This window comes from Micropterus salmoides, unplaced genomic scaffold (genome assembly GCF_014851395.1).
Source record: "Micropterus salmoides isolate LMB-PRFRI ecotype aquatic unplaced genomic scaffold, ASM1485139v1 Ms_hic_scaffold_4, whole genome shotgun sequence".
Lineage (NCBI taxonomy): Eukaryota > Metazoa > Chordata > Actinopteri > Centrarchiformes > Centrarchidae > Micropterus > Micropterus salmoides.
The window spans coordinates 36,459,617-36,479,651 of NW_024043372.1; the positions used below are offsets into that span (position 1 = coordinate 36,459,617).

The following is a 20,035-nucleotide window of genomic DNA, read 5'->3' on the forward strand; positions in this document are numbered from 1 at the left end:
ATCAAATTTACAGTTACAGTTGTATTCTAGGTGTATTAGAAGATATTCAGGTGCATAATAGTCTACCTTAGGATGGTTTTGATGGTTTATTGCATCAAAATAAAGCTTTTTTTACCAGGCAGAGGATGAAAATATTATATTTTTTTCTGTATTTCATATCCATGTAGTCTGTAATGGTAAAATAAATATGTTAATCTACAATGGATTTATATTCCTTAGCTTCTGACCTTTCAAAGGAGACCAGAATTATGCATCTAGGCATAATGGTTGAGGAGATATTACTGATTTATTTCGGATATGTGATTTTAGGCGTTTTCCCTAGAAATAGGTGCCAGGTAGGAGGTGGTTTTAAGTAAAGGTGTTCGCATTAACTTTTTGATATGGTGTGGTTTTTGTCGTCACTTATGAACAGAGTTGTAGAATGTAAATACATTGGGTATCAATCATTCTACTCAGTCAGAGTGCCTGTGTACAGTGCAATACGTGAATATAAGGAAGTTGCTCGCCTGTGCATGTATTGATCTAATTCAACCACTAGGTGGAGGCAAATCCCCATTCACATGTAGTTGGCTTACACACATACAGTACAAACACACTAACATCTGTGAACTAGCAGTCCAGCAGCTGCTTTAATGGACCTGAATCTGATATTGATATTAACTCTAAATGAAATGATAATGTATTTATTTTATTTCATTAAAGCAACTGGTGCTTTAAAAGAAGAATTGAATTGAATTGAACTGAATTTGGGGTTGTAGAAAGCTGTAAACACACCAGTAGCTGGGTCTGAATCCACTCCCTTGTTCACTCATTAGTTTCTCATAACACACTCAGACACTACAGATACTTGATAGTGAGCAGTAAATTAAGTTTTTAGACACTGAATCATTGTCATTTTACATCATAATTTACCGGGGACTTGCTTTGTTGTTAGTAAACAGTTATCCGGAGCAACATTAGCTTTCAGCTGTTGTCATGTTTCTATGGCCTGTGAAATGTAAGTCTAACACATAGTCTCATTTTAGTTTTGACTGCTGCGGTAATCACCATACTGTATTTCCTGTCATTAAACAGGCCATGTTCACTGAAAGGCACTGCTGAGCCCATTTGCAAAGCCTGGTTCTCGTGCCCATTCTGGGATAATAGGACTGCTAAGTTAGCTGCATGGCTAAATGAGCTGCAGTTAGCAGCACTTATGGTACGTGAAAACATTACATTGCCTCATTTTAGACTTTATCCAAAGCGACTTACAATTGTTATATATGTCAGATAATTTGCACACCTCTGGAGCAACTAGGTGTTAAGTGTGGGGAACTGAACCCAGGTCTCTCACACCAAAGTCATGTGTCTTAACCACTACACCATCACCATCCTATAATAATGTTCTGCCCCCTATTTTTTTTGGATTCTGAATTCGGCTGGTGGAGAGTCTCGGTTCTTACACATTGTACCTTTAAAGAAAATAAAGTAACCCTCTGGTTTGCATCATAAAGTGCGCGCCTAAAGTAACTCTGGTATTTTCTTTCTTTTTAGCCAAGTGAAAAGGGTAAATTAAGCTAATTAATAAGCTAACCTGACCCAGCATATGTTTTTGTGATGATTCATGCAAATCTGACACCTACACTTTGCAACTAATTAATTCAGGGAGCTATCCTCTTATTTACCATGCACAACATCTGGGAAATATTGTATTTAGGTAACGACCATCCAGGGCAGAGGGTGGCAGTGGTAAAGGTTTGCTGCAACAATGCGGAGACGGCCTGAGAGTATTCATTTTTCTCCAGTAACTATTTACTTTGCAGTCCACCGCCTGTGACATCAGAACCTAGACTATAAAAGTGAATGGAGGTAGGCAGCTTCAGGAAAACATGTACATGTTCTCCAGAGGAGGCTGGACAAAAGGAGCACAGAAGACAGAGGTGACGAAGATGGACAGAAGAGACACCCAGCTGCTTTGGTTTTTGCTGTTGTGTATCATCACTCAGGTGAGGCCTGCCTAAATGAGATACATATTTATAGTCTCTCTGTAAAATGCAGGTCATATCATTAGCCACAAACCTTTTTTCATTTGCATTAGTAATCTAATCACAGAATATCAGTTCTCTGCATAGTGATGCTTTAGACTGTGCTGTGGGTGATATGTGAAAGCCTTCTTTCTATACTTACCATAGTGGTGGTTGGGCTGAGGATGTCCCTGCATGTTGTTTTTCATAATAGCACACTTTATTGGAGGAGCAATAAAAAGCAAAGGATTTCCGTTAATCATCATATCAGGGGAAATCACAGCAATAAAATGTGGACTAAACTTAAAACCTGTCCATAGAGTATTTTTTTATTTTTTTGTTTTTTATTTATTTATTTAAACAGGAAAAGATTAAGAGCAATCGGGCCTGACTCAGTATAGAACTGATTTTCAGCAGGTTCCTGTTCTGCAGAACATGAATACCTCAAACACAACAAAACTCCAAGACCATACAATAACAAACACACAGCAACAAGCACACAAACTACGATAGTAAAACAAGCTTCAGCTGGAGGCCATAAAGCTATCTCAGTATGTTACTGAGCATTATAATGTGTAAAAGTTACATTAAAAAATAAGTGTAGCTATGTATGTGCCCAGCTGAGATGTCAATGTTGAAACTGGACAGTCTATAAGAGTAGATTTGTTCAATGTGCCATCTCAGTGACATAGAAAGTGAGTTTCATTTTGTGTTCTATTGTTTTGTCTTTTTACTGGGAACCACTAAATATATTGTTAAGAAAAACAAAAAACAGATTGTTTAAAGCATGGATAACGCACAAAGGTTCAGTGGGCTGTTGAAATACGAAACCTTTAAGTTAGCCAATTGGTAGAAAGCTTTAGACTTTTTTTCTGCTAGTTGGCATCCAAGTTATTTTAAATTTGGCACATATACATGCTGCATTTGAAATTGTAATACATATTGTGTTATAATATGTAAATGCTCCGTATTTGTATTGCGCCTTTCTAGTATTTTTGTCTTGTAGTCCCATGAAGGATAAGCATGACATGAAAATCAAAAATAACTCTTGAATGTAAATCAGCTAATACTCATAGGACTTCACGCTCAGATAAAAAAATCAGTCAGTGTGTTTCCTAATCACTGTTGTCCTCTGCTGATGAATCCATTAGGGCAGAAGAATCTGTTTGAATCTAGTGTTTATCAAAGACCAAAGCATGTTTGTGCATACTATTCTAATGTCTGAATAGTTTTTGAGATGTGCTTAATCTTTTCACTATAATGGCGGTCAGTAAATGCTCCCTCCCCATAAAAAGAAGTGATGTCTGTCTGTCAGTCTGTCAGTGGTTTCATACTGTATATAGAAGATATATATATCTAGATCTGAACCATTCTGGGTGTTAGTTGACTTTGGCCTGCAGCCAATTCAACAAAATTCCTTTGCCTGTGAAAGTGAGAACAGGCTGCAGTCACACTTGAAGTATTCTACAACAGAGTTTTGTTTCATTCCAAAGCACTAATGCAAATAAGTGAATATGAGTGAACTTTGATAGCATTGCAGCCTTAAATTTGGTCATGATTTAGTTGGTGTATTTGTTATATTCTACAAACATATTTTAATTAAAATTGCCTGACTCTTTAGAAACTATGCTGCTGTCACATGTCTGAACCTGTGTGTAGAGCTGCATAAATATACAGCTGACTCAAACCGAGTTCTGCAGTAATTCATCTAAACTAGACCTGAAAAGTGCATTTCTATATTCAGTTATATTCAGTCTATATAGTTATACTTATACTTACAACATGTGGTTAACATGTGTCGACTGTCTGCGACTACAGACTACAGGGCATCTTCCTGTTTGTTCTGCTAGTTTACAGGAGAGTCAACAGTACAAGTACCTGAAGAACAAGTACAGGTACTTCTGCTGAAATCTGACTTCAGTGAACAGTAGAAACACTGACCTCTTCCATCCAGTGTAAAAAAAAAAAAAGCCCTGGGACATGCAATATAGTAGAGATTTATAAAACTGTATGTAATATATTAATACATCTTTTTTTGCAGCAATTGAAGGGTCAGTACTTTTCCACATAACCTGAGTTAGTATCTAGCCCCACAAATAGTTTCTGTGTTGTATGCTGAGATTTTAAGATACAGACATATGAAACTTCAGTTTTAGCCCCGTACAGTGCAAGGGAATGAAAACTTGTGAGCCCTAAACCTTTTTTAAATACCAGTGGAGCCAGATATTAGCACCAACAAGCTAGTATAAACAGTAGGTGTTATTTTGTTCCTCTCACTGTAGGTGTGGTGCCAGCTGTGTATTGGGCCGTGTCAGTGCCCGCCCACCGTGCTGCGCTGCCCTGCTGGTGTTCGTCAGATGTTGGACAGCTGTGGGTGCTGCCAGGTGTGTGCTAGGCAGGAGGGCGAGGCCTGCACCGACCGGCTGCCCTGTGACACCCACCAAGGGCTACAGTGTGACTACAGCGCCAGCCCCCTGGAGGGCCGGGACAGTGTGTCGGTGCGATCAGAATACACTCAAGCAAAAACACACTAGTTTGGATCTGTAGTCCTACTTTTAATACTACTGATACAACTTTAGCACCCTTTTCTCACCTGTTTCACCTCTCAGAAGGCCATTTAACATGGACAGAAGCATCTTTGGACTCAAACACTCTTCTGTCTATCTGATCAAAAGTGTATTCCAATTGTTGCATAATAAAATATATATTTTTAGAATATGACACTTTATATTTAAGTGTCACATTCCTTGCTGGATTTTTATAACACAGAACCAAAACTGAAAATCTTAATTTTCAGAATCAACATGTAATCAAAAGTGATATATCCGTGCTTGATTTGTAGGATGCAAAATATTTTAATATGTATTATGTATGAAAAGTCGGAATAATAGAAAACATATTTATTTTTAATATATGTACTGTGGGGCGACACAGTGATGCAGTGGTTAGCACGGTTGCCCAGGCCTTTCTGTGAGGAGTTTGCATGTTCTTCCCGTGTCTGGATGGATATGTACTATGTGTTTATAAACATATATATATATTTTTTAAATTATTATTATTATTATTATTATTATTATTATATATATATATATATATATATATTACCAAGTGTACAAAATACACAGTATTTAAAATCTAGTTTAAAATTTTTTAAAGAAATACCTTATTGTACCAGAGGCAGTGCAATTCAGCAGAGCAACCTTGTGGGTGTTTTTACATTCACATAAATCAATCATGATGATTCATTATTTAAAGTTGGAGTGCAGGATTATTACAAATAAATTAGTGTCTGTTACAATCAAGCCCTCGCCAAACGAGTTCACGCAATGCTGATTAAGCCTATCACCGCCAGATCACTCTCTCTATATTCACAGTATACCCGAGTTTTTAAATCTGGTGTCTGTGGTAGTGATGCGTTTTACATCAACCAGCAATTATTGGTTTGCTAGGAGCAACCCAGAGCCACATAGTGAGCTCCACGATCTACCACAATCTATCTTTGCCTATTTGGGAACGGGTTGTAACCTCACATAAAACTGAACCACATAAAACTGAACCACAGTAACTTGGAACAGCCACTGACACGCCCTCTCTAGTAGAGGCAGAGCTGGAGGCTGATTGAGGTTTCTCGTCAATTTCCCTGGAGGAAGTACTGACGTAGTCAAACAACTCCACAGTGGCAAAGCCCCAGGGATTGATGAGATCCGCCCAGAAATGCTAAAAGCTTTGGGTGTGGAGGGGCTTTCTTGGATGACACTTCTCTTTAACATTGCCTGGAAGTCGGGTACGGTGCCCAAGGAGTGGCAGACTGGGGTGGTGGTTCCCCTGTTCAAAAAGGGGGACCAGAGAGTCTTTGCCAATTACATGGGTTTATTACACTTCTCAGCCTCCCCGGTAAAGTCTACCCCAAGGTGCTGGAATGGAGGGTTTGGTCGATAGTTGAACCTCAGATTGAAGAGGAACAATGTGGTTTTCGTCCCGGTCGTGGAACCACTGACCAGCTCTTTACTCTCACAAGGATCCTGGAGTGCGCTTGGGAGTATGCCCATCCAGTCTGCATGTGCTTTGTAGATCTGGAGAAGGCGTATGACCCCCGGGAGATACTGTGGGAGGTGCTGCAGGAGTATGGGGTGAGGGGGGCCCTTCTCAGGACTATCCAATCCCTGTACATCCAAAGCGAGACAGTAAGTCAGACTCTTTCCAGGTGAGGGTTGGCCTTTGCCAGGGCTGCGCTTTGTCACCAATCCTGTTTGTGATATTCATGGACAGGATATGGAGGCATAGTCGTGGCGAGGAGGGGCTGCAGTTCGGTGGGCTTGGGATCTCGTCACTGCTTTTTGCAGATGATGTGGCCCTGATGGCATCATTGGTCCGTGACCTCCAGCTCTCACTGGATCGGTTCGCAGCAGAGTGCGAAGCGGTAGGGATGAGGATGAGCACCTCTAAATCTGTGGCCATGGTTCTCAGCAGGAAACCGGTGGAGTGCCAACTCCAGGTAGGGAATGAGTCCTTATCCCAAGTGAAGGAGTTCTAGTACCTTGGGGTCTTGTTCACGAGTGAGGGGAGACTGGAGCAGGAAATTGGCCAGAAAATCGGAGCAGCGGGGGCGGTATTGCACTCGCTTTACCGCACCATTGTGACGAAAAGCAGCCGAAATAGGTTTCCTCGGGCTGGTGTCTCCCTTAGAGATAGGGTGAGAAGTTCGGCCATCCGCGAGGAGCTTAGAGTAGAGCCGCTGCTCCTTTGCATTGAGAGGAGCCATTTGAGGTGGTTTGGGCATCTGGTAAGGATGCCTCCTGGACGCCTCCCTAGGGAGGTGTTCCAGGCACGTCCAGCTGGGAGGTGGCCTCAAGGAAGACCCAGAACTAGGTGGAGAAAACTAAAAAGCAACCAGTGACCAGTGACCAGTGAGCCAGCAACCAGCGCAACACAGACTCCAAAACAACAACAAAAATGTATATGCTGATTGTAATATACTATAATGTGATCCAGCTACCATTACTCAAATGTAACTTTATGATTTAGAATTGTTATTATGATTTTAAGACTAATTAACTAAAAGGTAATATAATTATTTATTTATTTATCCTGCCTAGTACCTGGTTATTAATAATAATAATAATAATAATAATAATATAATAATAATAATAAAAGGCATCTCTTCACTTGCCATTAGTACCCCACATACATCAAAAAGCATGTTCAGTTGTCAAATTTAGCTATTTTCCCTCTGTTCTCTACTCAGTAGCTTATTATGGCCACATTTTGACCACTGGGTATTCAATTGAAGTTCGAGGTAACTTGCGTGTGTATAATGTTACAAATATAGCCATCTAGGATCAGTGTTGGGCAACTTACTCAGAAATTGTAATATATTACTAGTTACTTATTACTCCTTAAAAAAGTAATATTATTACTGTACTTCCTGGGTGATAAAAGTAACTAGTTACATTACTCGTTACGTTACTGTATTACTTTCCAGTGTTTCCCACAAAATGACAGCGTGGGAGGGGGGGGATGTTTTTCTGCACATGCAGCCTGTTCATAAGAGCAGTAGTTACAAAACGTTGCGTTAACGCCACTCTCTCCTGATGAGTCAAGCATCAGCGACAGCAGCTGCTGGGGTTTCTTTCTGTAAGTTTCACGTCGCTGTGCTGCTTCAGCAGATGCTTCAATAAATCAGATGTAGAAATGTTCACGGTTGAAAGGTTTTTGCTGGTCGCACAGAGTTTAGACTAGACGACAATTTTATTTGCATCAGACTGTGACACAATAATGGCAGCAGCTACTTACAGCTGTGGAAACAACGCCTCTCCCCCTAGTTCTACTTTCTTCCTTTAGTGTTTGGCTATTAGTGGACATGAACAACAAAGTCCTGCTGAGCTGCCGCACAGTCGTGGATTTACGTCAAGGATGGTGCGTTCAGTAACGAGTAACGCAGCGTTAGTAACTGTAATAATATTACTGTTTTTAAAAAGTAATTAGTTACACAACTTAGTTACTGGGAAAAGTAATATTATTACAGTAACGCGTTACTGCCCAACACTGTCTAGGATACAAGTAACTTATGATCGCTACATCTCACAGCGGCCCCTCCCTTCCCATGACTTCCAGTTATAAGAATCTCAATTGCAAACATTATGTTGATCTGACGTTACCAATGATTAATAACAGTAAACCTGATCCGAAATTGTATTTGGGTTACAGTGAACTGTTTTACTGGTTAGCTAGCTGTAGCTGTTACTTGTTTTGTTTCACAGAACTCATCCCATGCTTGGCACAGCATTAATGTAGCAAGCCAAATCTTTTTCACCGACAAAACATTCCATCGTCTCCAAGTCATCCTCCCTTTGCTGTGATCAGGTCGGAATGAGCTGGGCTGTGAGATGATGGCAGGAGGCTGGAGGAGGGACAGATATTTCAACCTTCCTGTGCCAAGCTCTGCCACTGTCTGGGAGGAGGGGTGACCTGCGTGCCCCTGTGCAGTGATGATCTGAAGAGGCCCACTGATAAGTGCCTCAAACCTCGGCTGGTGAGACTACCAGGGCGCTGCTGCAAAGAGTGGGTGTGTGACAGCGTGGACAACAACATTTCCTCAAATCCATCCGCAGGTAATGTGGTTGAGGATCTACATGAACAAACAACAAAGATGACTCAGAATTATAAGAATTATAAGTGCAATATCAAGTCAGGCTGTTAAGACTTGTGAAATAGTAAAAGCATCAAATATAGCTACTCTGAAGACTGCAGAGACATTTTCATCTCGGTTGTGTCAAAAATAAACAGATTTCAATACCAAAGAGGTGTCAGGAATGTCAAACATATACACGAAACATCTGTGGGCACTATTCTTAGCTAGCTGACCTCATCTGAGCAGCAGTTTACCACATTTCAGTGCATATGAACTTTCTGACTCACGAGTTCTCATCAAAGCAGTCCACTTCAAACAAGTTTCAGCTTGATGAACACAGCAAATGTTTTCCTCTTCTGTGTTTCTTTCCAGCAGAGCAGACACGTCAGGACTACAGGGGTGGGCTGTTCGGCCCGACGTTTGGCTCGATCTCCAACTGTATCGAGTGGACCTCAGATTGGAGCCCATGCTCCCACAGCTGTGGCCCAGGTGTCTCCACGCGCACCACAACCAGAAACTGGGCTTGTCGCCTGCAGACTGAGACCAGACTGTGCCATGTCAGGACATGCCCATCAATGCTGCCGGGGCTCCGAATGCTGCAGACGGTACAATCAGCACACATTACTAAGCTCCACTGATCAAACACTTGTTAATACATTTCAAAGTAAAGTTCTACCCAAGAACGTATACTATTCATAAAAGATAATTTTCTCCATATCTCGAGATAACAAAACAGTAGTTAACACAGGGGTGGGCAGGAACATTTCTTAATGATAATTTCACTGTGGTCTTCAGTGTCACTCATTAGTTCTGTTGGTAGAGCATAGGACTCATTATCATAGAGTTGTGTGATTGATCCTCACTGGTAATCAATTTCTGTCTATTTTTTTTATCTTTTTCATATTCCTCTTCAACAAAGTTCTTATAAAGAGACTGTTTCAAGTGCTCACAATTAAGCACATGCTAGACTGTGTGCATCCCGGCGATTGGGCCCTTATCCATCGACCTATGAACTTTCCATTTCCCCACATTTCCAAGCAGAGGAAATTCATCCACTTCTCAGTCTGGGGAATCCATTTAACGTTACACATTTCCTGACGACCTTTGAAATAGCCATCTGGAAATGTGTGATTGGGTTCCCCTGAATCTCTTCATAACAACTTTGTTGAAGAGGATGATAAAAAACAGCAGGGGTCAAACCTGCAGTTCATGGACTACAAGTCCTGCACTCTACCAACTGAGCTCACCAGTAACTCAAAAAAATCTGCCGACCCCTGTATTCAGCTATGGTTTGTTATCTCGAGATCATGATCCTGTTATCACAGGAAAAAATATTTGAATCGATGGACGCTTAGGGCTTCCATACAAAAGAGAAAACCAAATGGAAAGATTAAAATACAGTATATATAAAGAACCAATATCTAAGGAAATAATTCAATGACTTTTTATTAATTAAACTTCATGTAGCTGTTATAAAACTTCCTTTTCTGGAGACATATTTGTTTATTTCATTTGTGGTTTTAATTTCCTTTTCCAATTTCTTTTTTTTCATTTCTTAAAAGCATTTTTCACAGAGACACATTCAGGTTATGATGGCTCTTAAAATGAATTGATCTCATGACATACCTTTTCCTCAGTAGAATGCTTGACTTGTCATAACAGGAAAGGCATGGGGGCGGGTGGTGATAACACTGATAAGGACTCTCTTCCATTCAAGATTCTGAGTAAGCCAAGTCAGCCAGCATACACAACACCAGGACCCTGGAACACAGAGCAATGAATAATTTTCCTAAATTCACCAGCACTTTATTAAGTTGTTATATTTCTTTTTGTTTCTTTATTAAGTTAATTTAGAAAAATAACTTAATGGAGCTTTTTTTTTTTATTTATTAAAGTGATGACCAAGCAGCCTGCAGCAGATCTGTTTAGCTTCTCAATCAACACATGAGTAATTAAATCTATAGATAGCCTATAAAATAGAGCCTTGCATTTCAGCCCGACCACAATGGGGCCCAACCTATTTACATCTCTTGGGTTGGGCTCTGGGCCAATTTTCATGTCATAGCTCACACATGGGCCTTTATGTGTTTTAGATATCCATCTATTAAAGTAAACCAGTTGTGCCATAATCCAGGATAAGAATGGGCCAAATTTTGAATGTTAAAACACATGTCAAACTACAAATGGCAACACATCACTGGACATGCAACAAGAAAAAAAAACATGATTACAGTTTTGCCTGTCACTTTATATATGTTTCAGGGTTCGGGGGTGTGCGAGAGCAGCCACATTTCACCTGTGTCCATTAAGCTTGAACACCAGGGCTGCTGGAGCACCAGAGCCTACCGTCCCAGGTTCTGTGCCTTGACGTGTCTAGAGGGACGCTGCTGCAGCCCATCCCACACAAGGACTGTGCGGATGGTTTTCCGCTGCCCTCAAGGCAGGCTAACCCAGCAGCAGGTGATGATGATCGAGTCTTGCTCCTGCAGCATCTCCACCTGCCGGCAGTCCCCAGCCACAGCTGACCAAAGTTTCCTGTCCTGGCTGTGAGGTGCTTATGCATCCAGATACAAGAAGATGGGCAGGTCCCGTCATGAGGAAACTACAGGATGAAAATGATCAAACATGATAATGTGGCTGTGCAGGAAGTGAAGCCAGTGTTTCATAATTTTGGAAAGATTACAATCAGGATGTGAAACTTGCCATTTGACACGAGCTGTTGAGAATATGTACAGAGTAATGTAAATGTGCACTCAGATTTGAAAGTATGTACTAAGATTTATGCAGTAATCTGTATCCAGATTTAAAAACAAAAAGGTAACCTCATTCACATTTTACCTCATATTATTTAATTTCCATGCTCCTACAAATTCTTATATCACCATATTTTTCCGATTTGAATCCTGTCCACTCTTTGGCAAAGATTTGTACTGAGATTAAATACACTGAACAAAATTATAAACGCAACACTTTTGTTTTTGCCCCCATTCATCATGAGCTGAACTCAAAGATCTGAGACTTTCTCTACGTACACAAAAGGCCTTTTTCTCTTCTCTTCTTGAGGAAGCTTAAGAAGGCCAAATTCCCGTGCCAAGTTCTTGTCAGCTTTTACAGAGGAGTAACAGAAAGCATCCTGACTGGAAACATCACTAACATGGGATGTGCACGGCCCAGGACCAGAGGGCTCTGCAGCGGGTGATTCAAACTGCTCAGAAGATCATTGGTACCCATCTCCTGAGCAGTGATATCAGTGAGGTGCCTGCAGAGCCCAAAGGATACTAAAGGACAGTACCCACCCAGCCACAGCCTGTTCACCCTGCTGCCTTCTGGGAAGAGATATAGAAGTTTCTGCTGCTGCACCACCAGACTGCAGAGCAGCTTTCTCCCCCAAGCTATCAGACTCTTAAACTCTAATTTCATCCTCAGCACTGCTCCACTAAATATAGTTTATTTCTGTTTTATAATTCCTTTATATTAATGTATAACGTCTGCTACGTAGCAGTTTCACTCTATAACCTGTTGCATTCTGACAAATAAATCTACCATGTACCTTGAAAACTATCCACACTCACATATTTGGGATTACAAATGTCATCCAATAGTTTTGTTTGCAAATCAATAATGTGGGTGGGACTTACAAAAGACGCGTCTCTATTGAACAGTCTTGATCAAAATGACAGATTGATGACATCCTCTGTTATTAAACGTGAGAGAGAGAGATTTGAAGTCTGTGGGGAAGAGACGGAGCAAAAACATTTTATTTTAAAAATCATTCAAAAGCAAAAATCTTTCTATTGAAACATGAACTCATGTCACATGTATTTATCAAACATGCAAGAAAGCTGTGTTGGAACTGGTGCATAAACTGCGTTTGGCAGTAAAGTGAGCCATTTTTTGTGAAAACTAGTGCTGGACAGAACATTCAAATATTCGAATATTCAATCGTTAGGTACGCAATCAATTTTAAAGTTGAAATTTGAATATTGAGAGTTTTTTTCCCCACACGCCTGACCTGAGCTCCCAGCAGTGAGCGTAACGCTCCAGTTCACATCAAATTGAAAAAAAGAATGAAGACCTCAGTCCTGCACTTGGGTCCAGTAGTTGTTACAACGCTGAAAACAAAGTATAGGTAATATTAACTTGCTTTCTTAGTTAGTCTATGCTATGATAATCAAGACACTGAGCTCTCTCTCTCTCTCTCTCTCTCTCACCAACGCCCGCCCAAGACATACACACTCATGATCGCTGTTATCTCTCCCCATCCCATTCTCCCTCACTCGGTTCATTGACAGGACTTCTTGGGTATTTATCATTCTGCTTTTCTGCTTCTGTCTATTGAATACACAGCTATAGCTCATGAAATGACAGCCTGCTTATCAGCAGATGCCTAAACATTCGGCTTAGCGCGACTGTTGAGCGGATCATTCATAGGTCCCACCCATGACATTTCTGCTCATTTTGGATTCACAAAATGTTGGGATTTGCAAACAAAACTTTGGATGAAATTTTCTGTGTGGATAGTTTTGTTCAAACCTATTTTTAGATTACATAATAAAGACACAAAAACAACTCGTACAGTTTGGCTGAAGGGCACAGAAACAGAAATGATCTCAACTTTCACCTCTACAGGCCACTTTAGTGTCATCAACTCAGTGTTTTGGTCTTCCTTATTTGGTTCAGTCTCATTGTGTCAGGGTTTGCAGTGTGTGTGAACTGGTTGAGGATCCAAATGCAGACACAGAAGCAGAGCAGGAACAGCTCTTGAGATTTATTAACAAAAAGCATACACACTTACTAAGAGTGGCAGAGTTCAAAATTGCATACACACTTACTAAGAGTGGCAGAGTTCAAAATAGTTCAAAATAGTTCTAAATAGTCAAAAAAACAAGTAATCCCAACAGAGAATCCAAAAATGCAAAGCAAAGTCCAAACACAGGGAGTCAAAAAACACAACCTATATCAAAGACAAAAATCCAAATATCCACACGAACAGAGAACAAGCAAGAGACGACAACAATGATCCAGCAAGGACAAAGCAGAACAAACGGCAATACATACAAGGATAATTAGCAGGGAATGAATACTCAGGTGACACACATGAGGTGTAATAAAGACAGGACAGGAAACAAGCTGGATACAAACAGATGCAGACAACTTCAGACTAAGACAGGAAATAGAGCAAGACTCTGAGACACGGAAAAAACTGACAGATCACTCACAGACAAAACTGTGAACAAACTCAGGACAAACACCTGAAGAGAGGGTTATCACGGACAAAACAGACCAGCGACAAACACCCCACACAGACCATATCAAAATAAGACAAGAGAACAGACTAAACAGACCGACTCCAATCATAACAGGGAACAGACTGAAACAATGATCAAGACATAGAAACACCGAGCAGACAAGACCAAAATAATACAGATGCAGACAGACTAGACCAGAATCGTGACACATTGCTCTCATAACCTTGTGTTCTGATAAACCTGCTCACCACCAATAGCAGACAGACACAGTTAATGATTAGCTGGTGAATATAATGGAGTATTTAGCAGCTAAAGACCCAGATATTTTTGGAGACCAAAACATAGAGATAAATATAATATACAATATAATTTGTACAAATATACAAACAAATTGCTGAACTTACATTCATCAGGTCAGCTGACACAAAACTCCTAATGAATGCATGAACTGAAAGTAAATTACATGTTTCATTTTCTGATACAGCGTACAGATGCGCTTACTAAATCACACGTAGTTACAGGAGAAATGTATGTATTGTAAGTTTTGATTTCATGATAGCAAGGAGCATGGTAGAAGAGCATTCATGTAAGCATTTTTTTTTTTTAAAGATACAAATTCACATATGTTGGTTCACTATTTTAAATCAAGGTCTCAGTATTCATTTCAAATGTTAGGATACATTTAAAATTTTTGATTTGATATATATATATATACTGCAGTAAGAATAGAATTGTTGTTGTTGGTTTAATTAAGAACACATTGGTGACTGATAAATGTTTGATAAAAAAAACAACATTATTTAGTTTTTCATTCATGCTTGAATGAATACCTTAGTGGAATGGCATTTGGTTATCTGCATTTGATTAAAATGTTGGCACACAATCCACCTTTATGTAAAAAGTTATTACATAATTAGTGTTTGACAAGGGGGAGGATATGTGAGAGTGTTTCAAAGTGCCAGACCAAATCCCAAGGAAGTCATAAATCCATGTTACATTTTTATACTTTGGGTGTATCCTTCAAATTTAAATAATAATTTGTACAACCAACAGCTGCCTAGCCTATTCTGAATGGCAGAATAAGCCATGACGCATAGGAATGATGTATATCACAGTCCTGTAATTGTGTCACAGGAATAAATGTCTGTGACGTTGGTTTGTAAGTTTTGTTTTCTATTTTTCTATGTAGCTTCATGTGTATCACACCAACTCCAGACTGGGAAGTGGGCGGGCATTTTCTTGGCTTCACTTCAGTGGTGATTTGCACGACCTACACTGCCAGAACAGATGTTTGGTCTGAGCGAGCCCACTGGCTGTTTTTCTTGTGGAAAAGTTTAAATTTAATTAAAAAGAGAGATTTAAAACCAACTACAATCTGAGAGATGTCTGGAAATACGACTTGCGAGGACATCAATGTGAATTTTACGCACAACTTTCTGCCGCCTGTGTACATCACTGTGTTCGTCGTCGGGACGCTGTCCAACATCTGGGGGCTAAGAAGCGTGTGCACCAGCTGGAACAACATTGGAAACATCAACATCTTCATGCTCAACCTCGGGGTGGCGGACCTGCTGTATCTGTCCACTCTGCCGTTCCTTGTGGACTATTACGCGCACGACAGCAAATGGAAGTTCGGCCAGCCTTTCTGCAAGGTGACCCGCTTCTGCTTCAACCTCAACCTTTACGGCAGTATCGGCTTTCTCACCTGCATAAGCATCTACAGGTATTTGGGCATCGTGCACCCCATGAGAGTGATGGGGAAAATCACCAGCCAGCACTCGCTGGCTATAAGCGCCCTGGTCTGGCTTTTCGTCATTGTTCAGATCCTCCCTGATATGTTCTACGACAAAAATGATCTAATCGCACCACACTCGTGTTTCGACACCACCTCGAACGAGCTGACCAAGGCCTACCTGCCCTACAGCCTAGCTTGGACCGTCACAGGCTTTGTCATACCATTGGTTATAATTCTGGTCTGTTACGGACACGTTGTTTTCGTCCTTGCTAAAAAAGCCAATGTCAACCCTCTGTTGAAGCAGCGGTGTTTGAAACTGGTTGTGATTCTGGTGATACTATTCTCCATCTGTTTCATACCCTACCACGTGTTTCGAAATGTTAATCTGAAAACAAGGATTTTGAAACGAAATGGGATTTGTCACGCCAGCTTCCGCGACATCTACATTGCTCATCAGGTCGGCAGAGCTCTGGCTTGTTTAAACAGCGCAATAAACCCTCTGATTTATATAGTTGGAAATGATGAATTTCTCATGAAGCTTCATCACATCGGTAGGCGGGTTCGGCTGTCAGTGGCAGACCTGACAGGCACACTCCTTTACCGCAAACCGGTGGAAGGGATCCCGGATTCGTCGTCAGAGACTCCTGTTACCTCCGACCTGATCAAAGCATAAGACGCACAATCGGTCCACCCGACATACATTTCAGTGCTGCGGAGTCCTTGCATATCATGCACCGCCAGAACTTCCACATTTCCGGAAAGTGTGGCAATGACCGATGATTTGCAAGATATTTCGCTTGTTAACGATGTCGTAAATCATCAGGGCACCAAGATGGCAGTGCGGAGAGAAAAACAAGTCCTGCTTGCGAATTTTCTCTGAACTTTATAACAAAAGACAGAAATTGCTATTTGCTGCTGCAGCTCATGTTATCATCTCATTTACTGCAGTTTTTGCTTCAAGCATTCAGTATTGTGCCAAGGTGGTGTTGTATTCATGTGTTTGTGTGCTTTAAAGCCGATGTCCTGTGAAAGTCTAATCCATGTATTATGCTTCAGCATTGCCAGGGACTTGTAAATAATTTACAATATATTTCACTACCTTTGCACTCTTACAAGAGAAGATTTGATTGATAATGGTTTGTATTTTCCATCGGTTATGTAACAGATCCTTTAAGGGTTTTGAACAGAAGCTCTTATTTCATTTAACTGTCAGAGTGGCCATTCCACAGCCTTTATATTGCAAGATTATTTAAAGAAAATAGACATGGTTTTAATAAGGAACTGCAACAGCTACGAAAGTGCTGGGATCTACAGTCTGAAGAAGTGGTGGAGAAAATAAGCAAAACCTCAGTAAAGCTATAAATACTACGCTGTAAAAAGTAAAAGTCCTGTATTAAAATGTTTTCTTACATAAAACTACTTAAGTATTATATTGAAAATGCCTCAAGTATCACAAAAATTAAAGTCTCCTGTCAGCATTAAATATTATTATATACTATATTATTGGATCATTATTAATGATGAATTGCCATGTAAGGTGAAATAAATTAGGAACGCCTAGATAAAACTAATGCAGCCCAATTCAGCAATAAATTCTATGTTCAGTTTTAGAGAGGTGTTGATTCTACTGTATGGTAATTTTAGAGGATGTAGTTTGTGGGGATGTTAATGCTTATGGGTATTGCATTATATTGAGAGGTGTTTCTATTATTTTGTCCACCCCATTTATATCAGTGGTGGTAGGCAAAGAGAATTACAACAGGACCTTTACTGATTGTTGTATTAGACTGCATTAGTTTTAGCTAGGTGTACCTCATAAACTGGCAACTGAGTGTGTTTATACAGAGCACCAATGTTTAGAATTACATTTACTTTGTGACCTATATTCTTGTTTTCTTCCACTGTACCTACATTTAAGTACCAGTGAGCAACAGTAAGTATTTTACGGGTACCTGGTTCATGCAGCAAAATGACACTGCAAATTGCATGCTGAATTTTCAATGTCTTTCCAAAGATTTGGAGAGATTTAAGTTCAGCTGTATTACGCACAGTTTCAGGAAAGGGTGAACCAACCACAAATATGCAAACACAGCTCTGGAGTCCACCACCTAATTCCTAATTATATTTAGTCTGTTCCTGTAGAACTGTGTTTTGTAATTGCCCTAAACAATCTAATTGCCCTTTTGTAAACAGTCCTATGCTTCACTGTGAGTGAGAGTCAGTGATGGAAGAAGTACTTCTATATGTAAATAATAACACAGTATAGAAATAATCTATTACAAATAAAAAGTCCCAGACTTTGACCAAAGGTGAAGCCAACTTTTTATCTAATGAATAAGATCTGACATCATCTGTTGTGAGAGATTCTTTGGAACTGCAACATTAATTAGATAAAGCATCCTGTCTCTCTCAGTTCTAATGAGGCAGTACAATGAAGAAGGAAGTCAAGGCCCTGAGAGGACTTTTCTTAATAATTTATTAGATCCATGACCTGCTCTGCCCTAGCAGCTGATATGTTCCAGACTGGTTAGGGAAAATGACTCTTGCTCTGGCTTGATTCTGGTTTGCAAGGCAGACCAGGATCGTGCTATAAACAGGAACATGCTGTATAAAACAATGATGATATACTTTCTGAGTCCAACATTCCTCTGGCCCCTTGAAGTGTACACAAAAGCCAGAAGTGTTTTCTAGTTAGATTGGAGACAGAAACATAATAATTCATGAACTACTTCTTGACTCTGCACAAAGAAGACATGTACAAACCTTTTTACCAAGCAAACAATTGTGTTACCAGGTGCTTGACGTAGAGATGCCCGCTATATGGCAAAAATACAGGAACTTCCATATTCCGTCATTCTTCCGTTATGGTTGCAAAATCATTTCCCTGTGGTTCCATTCTTACAAATTTCTCACGCCCTCATTCTGAATCAGTAACACTGAATATTCTAGTGTTGTAAACAGTCTCAAAGCCAAAAAGTGACATAAGAGAGCTCATGCCATCCATGCCATCCATGTCTGTCCTTGGTGCCTTTGTGGTGTCTGAACAGTATCCAAGCACAAACGTACGTTGCCTGCACAGATAAATATTACTATCTCACTGATTTTCACTCCCACACATCCCCTGATTCTGTAAACACAGTCTGGTAACAAAACACAAAAGCTTGCTTGATGAATGGGCATAGGCACTTAGAGGAAAGAACTGAACCATCTACAGACGGACACCATGCAGTTAAACCAGTCAGTGAAGCAAAAGGGAACACAGAGACATTGCACTGTTAACCTCACTCACTGCGTACTGCTGCTGCACCTTTTCTCTGCTATTTTTTGGACATTCAAATGCTCTTAACTTCAGACTGAATTGCCTGTACTTTCGTTTTATTAGTTAGAAATCAGAAAATCAGAAACAGAATAATTGCCAAGTTGTTTATACATACAAGGAATTTGCGTCGGTGACTAGGTGCATAACAATAGACATTAACCTATGTAAATATATAAATACATAAAAATATGAAATTGCCAAAATATGGAAATATATATTACATATACATTATATATAAAAATATGTAAGTTGTAGAAAACCTTGTGAACATAAAGAGCACAGTACTGTATGTTTTAGCACAAAATAATACTGAATGTAGATTTAAAACAAAGCATCAGTTATTTCAGCAAATGCCTAAAAACAACATGCAAGTATAAGTACAAGTACCATGCTGTGAAAAGTCCTGGATTAAAATGTTTGCTTTAAATAAACTACCGAAGCATAATCAGCTCAGTGTGTTCAAGAATCACACATTAAAAAAGACTCATTATGCAGAATGGCAGCTAGGTGAAGGTTCCCATGGGTGATCCATTATCACGGCAGCAAGGAGCTTGCTTGTTAATGACGCAGCCAGTCAAACAACTCAAACCAACATCAGCACCGTGTGTTCAGTGTTGCTTTATGTTACCTGGCTTGTAACGTCATTTCAAGTTTTTAAGCGAGTGTGCGAGTGAACACATGCACATATGACGACAGCTACACCGCTCCCTGAAAAAAGATAACTGCTAACAAGAAAACTGGACTCTGATGGTAACTTGTTTTAACAAGCTGGTAACACCCTGGCAGTGGCAAATAGCTTTGGTTTAATATTTGATTTGATTACATTAATGTTTAGGTTATAGGTAATATTTTATTGCTGCTGTGTAAAGAGAATACTGCTGGTAAAAAGCTAAGTATTTGTTTAAAGTGTTTGAAAACCACATGTTATTGCACTTTTGTGTATATAGCAGTACATTTAAATTACAAGTGCGCAATACACTACTTTAGAATTCATTATTCTTTGCACGTAACAATGGGATTAATCGCAATTAATCGCAAGAAAATAATGTGATTAATCTCTGGTAGGTTGTTCCCGAGTGTTTTAAAGGCCCTGTCTTC

At 39.9% G+C, this 20,035-nt stretch overlaps 1 protein-coding gene and 1 pseudogene across 1 annotated transcript; both read left to right on the forward strand.

Moving 5' to 3' along the window:
- Positions 1-1,868: 1,868 nt before the first annotated feature.
- Positions 1,869-11,644, forward strand: LOC119886488 (annotated as a pseudogene).
- A 3,479-nt stretch (positions 11,645-15,123) lies between these two features.
- LOC119886584 (P2Y purinoceptor 1-like) lies at positions 15,124-17,921 on the forward strand. The gene has a single exon (XM_038697415.1). It carries the CDS (start codon positions 15,266-15,268, stop codon positions 16,289-16,291), a length of 1,026 nt encoding a protein of 341 aa, XP_038553343.1. The 5' UTR covers positions 15,124-15,265; the 3' UTR covers positions 16,292-17,921.
- The last annotated feature ends 2,114 nt before the right edge of the window (positions 17,922-20,035 follow it).